The following is a 6,479-nucleotide window of genomic DNA, read 5'->3' on the forward strand; positions in this document are numbered from 1 at the left end:
TGCCCCCCCCCCACCCCGTCCCTCCCCCAGGGCACCCTGCAGAAGTTCGTGGATGACTTGTTTGAGACCTTGTTCAGCACGGTGCACCGGGGCAGCGCTCTCCCCCTGGCCATCAAGTACATGTTTGACTTCCTGGATGAGCAGGCAGACAGACACAGCATCCACGACACAGATGTGCGGCACACCTGGAAAAGCAACTGGTAACCCCTTGGGGAGCCCAGGGGGCCTAGCTGCAGCCTGGAGAGGCCACAAGCTGTGGGAGGTGGGGCCGGCAGGGACCAGAGGGATGGGGGAGCCCTTTCGTCGCGGTGGCTGGGTAATCCGAGGCTCCTAGAACAAACAGCGCACATATGCTCTGCAGAGCCAACGTCGTCCCCGGGCTGTGGGCGCCAAGCGGGGCCTGCCTGGCTGAGGGCCCGGCACCAGGACACGGGCTTGAGCTCTGCCCTTTCCGGTTGCGAGGCTTTCCCAGGCAGCACTTCCTCCCTGACTCTGAGACCTCTGGTTCTCAAGAAGGGTTGCTGGAGGAACCCGAGGAGCCACACTGGAGACAGCTAGTTGCAGAGCTTCAAAGCCAGGTAGCGTCAGGCATTCTGGGCAAAGCAGAGCCGAAGACACCTCCTCCTGAGAAGGGGAAGCCCTGAATGGAACGTAGACCCCTGGGGAGAGAGCTTGCACTTGATGCAGACTTGAGCCCACCAACCAGGAGGATGTCATGGCAACCTTGATTCCTTAAGGCCAAGTTATGACCCCGGCGCCATGGGTTTCGGGAAGCAGCAGGAGGGATATGTCCTTTAGGCATGACTCTCCTCCCTAAGGTAACCCCCACGGCCACACACAGCAGTGGGAGAAGGGGCTCCTACAGGCCCCCAGCAGACGACTTCTCTCCTGGGTTTGAGCTCTAGACCACAGACTGAGCTGAGGACTGGCTTTCAGGTCAGACAGGGCCTGGCCCAGAGCCGGAGTCAAAAACGTCCCTCCAGGCAAGAGCCCAGAGAGAGGAGGCATTTGGGTTGGGCAGGCAGCCCACACAGCTGTCTGGAGTCAGCGATCTCCTCAGAAAACAGAGCCGACACAGATGGGCCCCGGCTGTTATTTGGGAATCAAAAAATCCTAGCAACCAGCAAAACACTTTGGAAAAACCCAACCCCAAACCCATATAATCCTTTCTTCTTCGAGATGCTGTGGTTGCTGGCCCTGTGGAGTCTGCAGCTTTGATCACAGGGTAGTGAAATGGGGAAGATTCTGGTGGTCGCGGGTGAGGAGCCCACAGCGCGCTTCGCCGGGGCAGGCCTTGCGTCTGCATTCCCAGGGGCAGGGCTATGGCTGTCTCCTTTGCTTTGGAAGACTCCCCAGCCCAGTGTTGGAAGTGTGCAATCTCACGGAGATGAAGAGAAAGTTCTGGATCCTCCCCATCTCGCTGCCTTCTGTTGCTAGATAGGCCCAGGTCATAGAAATGCCCTACCCTGGAGTTGTGGCAGGAAGAGTCCCCTTATCCAGACCTCAAATAGCTAATGTCCACGGAAAGAATATTAGAAGCTCCTCAAAGCTGCCGGAGGATGGGAGGGTGGAAGAGATGAGTCACTTCTCAGCCGGGGCAGCTCTGCAGGAAAGAGCGATCCTGTGGTCCTTTGAAAGACAAGCAGAAGTCATCCTGGAAGGACTTGGAGTGGGCAAAGTGGATCTTCCCAAGACTTGGCATGACTGAGACATTTGGGAAAGTTTGGGAACCTTGAGGTTCAAGAGAAGGTGAAGAAGGGGAGATGAGAGTTAGGCTGGATTTCTGGACCCCCATCTCAGACCAGAAGGACAAGCCAGGGAACAAAGGTCACTCGACAGAGGAGCCCAGGAGTTAGGGCCCTGAAGGCAGCCGGAGGAGAAGGCCAAGTCGGAAAAGGCACAGAAACAGCGGCTCTTCTGCCTCTGAAGGGGAGTCAGTGGGCTGATCCTCCTCATGGCCACAGGAGCAGAGAAAACCCATCTCCTCTGTACACATTCCCAAGATGCAAGAAGGAACACTCCTAACAACTGATCAGTTCCTCTTGGGGTGGGAAAAACTGTGAGCTACAGTGAGTTCATTCCCAGCAGGCCAACAATGGCCTCCTCTCCTCCCCCTGCCCCTGCCCAGAGAGGAGAGAGCCCTGGGGAGAGCCCTGAAAGAGCTGCCCCCAGGGGGGCCCACTCCTCAGCCCCACCAGGCCTGGCCGGCCCTGGGAAGTGGCACAAGGGGCCAGGCTGGGCGGGGAGCACAGGTGGCCCCCTTTGTGCGGGCTCCCAGGCAGCGCCTGGGCCTGCTGGCTGCATCCTTCAGCACAATGGCCATGGGCACTGCGAAGGGACTCTAGGAGTCTGGTGGCTTTGTCTGAAGCTCTGAGAAAATCGCGCAGTTCTCTGTCCTTGGGCTTCCCTGGGGGCATGGAGGCCTTTGGGAAAAGCTGCCGGGACTGAACAGAACCCACCCACATCTACCCCTCGGTGGTTAAGGCTCAGGGTCAGCGCCCAGTTAGGGTACAATGGTGCCCCCTCCTTTTCTTCCCAGGGTCAGGAACAGCTTAGGCTAAATTCACAGCCCTGGCTGGAGCAGCTCTCAGTGATTTTGTTCCCTTGCCCTGGGGGAGAGAAGTTTTATTTGTAGAGGGGGGAGAGGAATATTCGTGGACAACATTAAGGGTGCGGCAGAGGTTCGGCCCTCAAGGTCTGCTCTGCCTTTTTCTACAGCCTCCCTCTGCGCTTCTGGGTGAACGTGATCAAGAACCCCCAGTTTGTGTTTGACATCCACAAGGGCAGCATCACGGATGCCTGCCTGTCCGTGGTGGCCCAGACCTTCATGGACTCTTGCTCCACATCAGAGCACCGGCTGGGCAAGGACTCCCCCTCCAACAAGCTGCTCTATGCCAAGGACATCCCCAGCTACAAGAGCTGGGTGGAGAGGTCAGTAGCCCCTCCCCAGGACAGGCCCACACCCCCATCTGTCTGCTCCATCACAGGGCCTCACTGAGGACTCACAACCCACAACCGTGTTTGTGGTACCTTTGGATCTCATGCTCCCATCCTTCTCCCTTATCCAGACTTCCTGCTGGGGGGAGAAGGGGAAACTTTTGTGCCCTTGGAGGTCAGATCATTATCATTCTGATTACCTTTTACTGAGCACATGCTAAGCAACCAGTGCTGTGATAAAGATTTTTTTTATGTATCATCTCATTAAAACGGAGTTGCAAGGTAAATATTATCATCATCCCCATTTTACTGATGAGGTGACTGAGATACAGAGAGGCTAAGTAACTTGCCTAAGGTCACACAGCCAGCAAGTAGTAGAGCTGGGATTGGAAGACAAGGAGTCCAGTCAGAGGCTGGGCCGAGTCTGGGCTTTTAAGCATTCCGGCCCCCGGCCCCGCCCCCGGCCCCCGGCCCCGCCCCCGGCCCCGCCCCCGCAGTGGAAGCTCCCAGCTGGATGGAGTCTGGCTCCACTGGAGCACCAGTCTCTAGGTCTCAACCTTTAGCTTGAGGCAAGGAGCCAGAGGAAGACACATCAGAAGGGAAAAAGGGAGGCAGGAGCAACTAGGGACATCCGGTGCTCTCAAGGGGCCTGAGGTCAGAGTCCTGTAGGTGAATGGGCGCCGGGTGCCCGCTAAGGAGCCTGTCCTCTCTACGGCAGATACTACGCGGACATCGCCAAGCTGCCCGCCATCAGTGACCAGGACATGAACGCCTACCTGGCTGAGCAGTCCCGTCTGCACGCTGCGGAGTTCAATATGCTGAGTGCCCTCAACGAGATCTACTCCTACGTCAGCAAGTACAGCGAAGAGGTAGGCGGGGTCCGGGAGGGGACGGAGAGCCACGCGCAGCCAGGATGGCACTTAACCCGGAACACCTGGCTCAGCCCTCCAATAACAGCAACAGAGGGTAATTCAGACAACGTAGTCATGGAGTCAGAAACCCGTGAGCTCGAAACTCATTACCACTCCCTTAGACGGCAGCTTCTCCCTGATTCATCCAGAGCTTTCTTACACATTTCGTTGTCTTGTACTCATTGTTAACACAATAAACAGCACTTTACATAACATAATTGTTGTTCCTTTCAAAGTGTCGTACAATTAATTTCATCGTTTCTTAAACAATGAATCAGACTATTCCTTGTGCTGGGGCAGACGCTGTCAGTCACGTTTCAGGTACGCAGGTGGGCCCTAACATGAGCAGAGGGCGCAGAGGACAGCTCCGGAGAATTCCCAAGGCATGCATTGGCATTGTCCTTGAACTTAGCATTAGTAGTAATAATAATGGTGATAATAGCTAATATTTACATAGCACTTTGTCAGATATGCCAAATATGGTCTTAAACACATTGTTTTAAGATATATACATGTAGACGTACATACACACACACACACGTGCATACATACCTATATTCAGTTAATCATTTATAGTATCTCAGGTTGTGTTCATTAGGGCAGAACGGAAAGGCAGGTAGAGGGATGAAGGATTCGGCCAATGGCTTCCTCTACCTAAATTCCTAAATTCCTTCCTCTACCTCCACCTTTGTTTTTGCTCCTCAGCTCATCGGGGCCCTGGAGCAGGACGAGCAGGCCCGGCGACAGCGGCTGGCGTACAAGGTAGAGCAGCTCCTAAATGCTATGTCCATCGAGAGCTGAGAGACGGAGCCTCACGTTCCCAGGAAGAGGGGCCTGGGAAAGCTGTCACACTTGGAGTCTCGGAAGGCAGGACAAGTGAAGGGGATCAGACCCCAGAGCTTGCTGTCCCCTGAGACCCCACCCCGGGGAGAGAGGAGGGCCCCTCCCCGCCACGCCAGCCACGGCCCATGCACGCCACTCCTGCAGGGACAGACAGCGGGCATCGTCCACCCACAGCGAACCACAGAGAGGCAGGGGGCACCGAGAAGGTGGTTCTTCAAGCCGAGAGGCACGAACTGGGGAACAGTTCTGCCTCTGACTGCTGCTTTGCATGAAAACTCATTTGATGTATATTGGGGAAATAATGAGAACTTTATTTAATTTTTTTTAAGAAAAAGGAAAAAAAAAAAAAACCCAGAAATAAAACAAAACAAAAAGCCTCCCTGTTCATCCCGTCCCACTTCTGTTTCAATCTGGTTTCCGTCCCCATTTCTTCTCCTCGCCCTCCCCCTCTTCCTCGAATGACTCCCATTTCCAAATGCCAGCGAAGGCCTACAAAGAGAAGCTGAGAGGAATTGGGGGGGGAAACGATCATTTGCTTTCCCTTGAGATTACAAGAACATGAGAAGGAGGAGAAGAATGAGCACAAGTTCACACCAAACACTTCACGAAAAGAGAGGCCAGTACAAGCTAGAATCATCCCGGCGGCCCAAGGACTGTGGCAAGTACCGAACTTGGCACCGACTGTGGAGCCACTGAGGGGCTCGACCTGGCTGACGGCCACTGGAGGTTGATGGACCACACACGTGTATATTCTCATCTCTGGAGGGGAGATCTGTATCTGTAGGTACCAGTGCTTCTTGCTACTGGGTGTTTTGTTTGTTTTTCTTTTATTTAATCTCAAACCTCAAGAAATGAGGAGCTGATCTTTGGTACTTTTCCCTTTGGTTCCCCTAAAGTTACTGTCAGAAGTGGGGGAGAAGTGGGCCTCTCTCAGGGCAGAAGCCTGGCCTCCCCGAGGACACTGGGCAGCTTTGCCTTGCATCAGTCACTGTCATAAACCAGCCCGCCTCCCCCCCCCCCCCCCCCCCCCCCCCCCCCCCCAAAGGGCCCCCCCCCCCCCCCCGGGGAAAGGGCCTGGAGTGTGTGGCCCAGGCCTCCAGGAGATTCTGTTCGGGAGCTGATTGGGGGACATGGGTGTTTGGCTTTAGGTTCCACTCCAATCTGCCAGTGGTTTCTTGCAATTAAGAGAAAGCAAAAACCAAACACTGTTTACAGCAAGCAATACTTGAAGAGCATAGGTTAAAGAAGTGGCCGTATTTATTGTGATGCTTTCTTTCTGTCCTTCTCTTGTGCCTGCAGAGGGGAGACAACCCTCCACTCGTATGTGGAAGCTCCTGATCGTCTGAGCACTTGCCTCAGTAGAAATGACTGTAGCATCCCCACGTTACTGTCCCCTTCTTCTCTTTCTGCCTCCCACGTCCTTGTGAGTTCGAAGGACAAGTGGGTGGCTTCTCACTGGGCTTCTTTCTTTCTCTCTCTCTTCTGCTGACATCTAAAACCATTGGATGACCAACTCTCCTGAGTGTAGTTTCTAAACAAAGAGACCAGAGCTCCACACCCTGGGTCTGGAGGCCCCACGAAAGCCAGTGGGAGTCATCCAGAGGAAGGTGGCTCTGTTGGCGGCAAGACCTTGGTGACCGGGACAGCCTCCAGAGTTTCCAGGCCTCCCACACTGGCAAGGATCCAAGCAGGCAGCTCCAGCTTCTCTGTAAGCGGCATCGGAGGGAGGGAGAAGGCAGGCCAGAGAGAGGCAAAGGGGTGGGAAGAGGGCAGGCAGGAGCGGACCAT

The 6,479-nt window shown here is 55.0% G+C and overlaps 1 protein-coding gene across 2 annotated transcripts in view; it reads left to right on the forward strand.

Annotated features, from left to right (window-relative positions):
• The window catches only part of PLXNA2 (plexin A2), a 209,639-nt gene extending 203,926 nt beyond the window's left edge, over positions 1-5,713 (forward strand). For both annotated transcript variants that reach the window (XM_025878096.2, XM_073900244.1), the window contains exons 29-32: positions 31-200; positions 2,719-2,931; positions 3,656-3,806; positions 4,554-5,713. In XM_025878096.2, coding sequence (XP_025733881.1) covers positions 31-200; positions 2,719-2,931; positions 3,656-3,806; positions 4,554-4,649 — 630 coding nt within the window. In that variant the 3' untranslated portion in view covers positions 4,650-5,713. The remainder of the gene's footprint in view (positions 1-30; positions 201-2,718; positions 2,932-3,655; positions 3,807-4,553) is intronic.
• Positions 5,714-6,479: the final 766 nt, after the last annotated feature.

This window comes from Callorhinus ursinus, unplaced genomic scaffold (assembly GCF_003265705.2).
Source record: "Callorhinus ursinus isolate GAN/ISIS: 27379988/994484 unplaced genomic scaffold, GSC_fseal_2.0 scaffold13, whole genome shotgun sequence".
In the NCBI taxonomy this organism is placed as follows: Eukaryota; Metazoa; Chordata; class Mammalia; order Carnivora; family Otariidae; genus Callorhinus; species Callorhinus ursinus.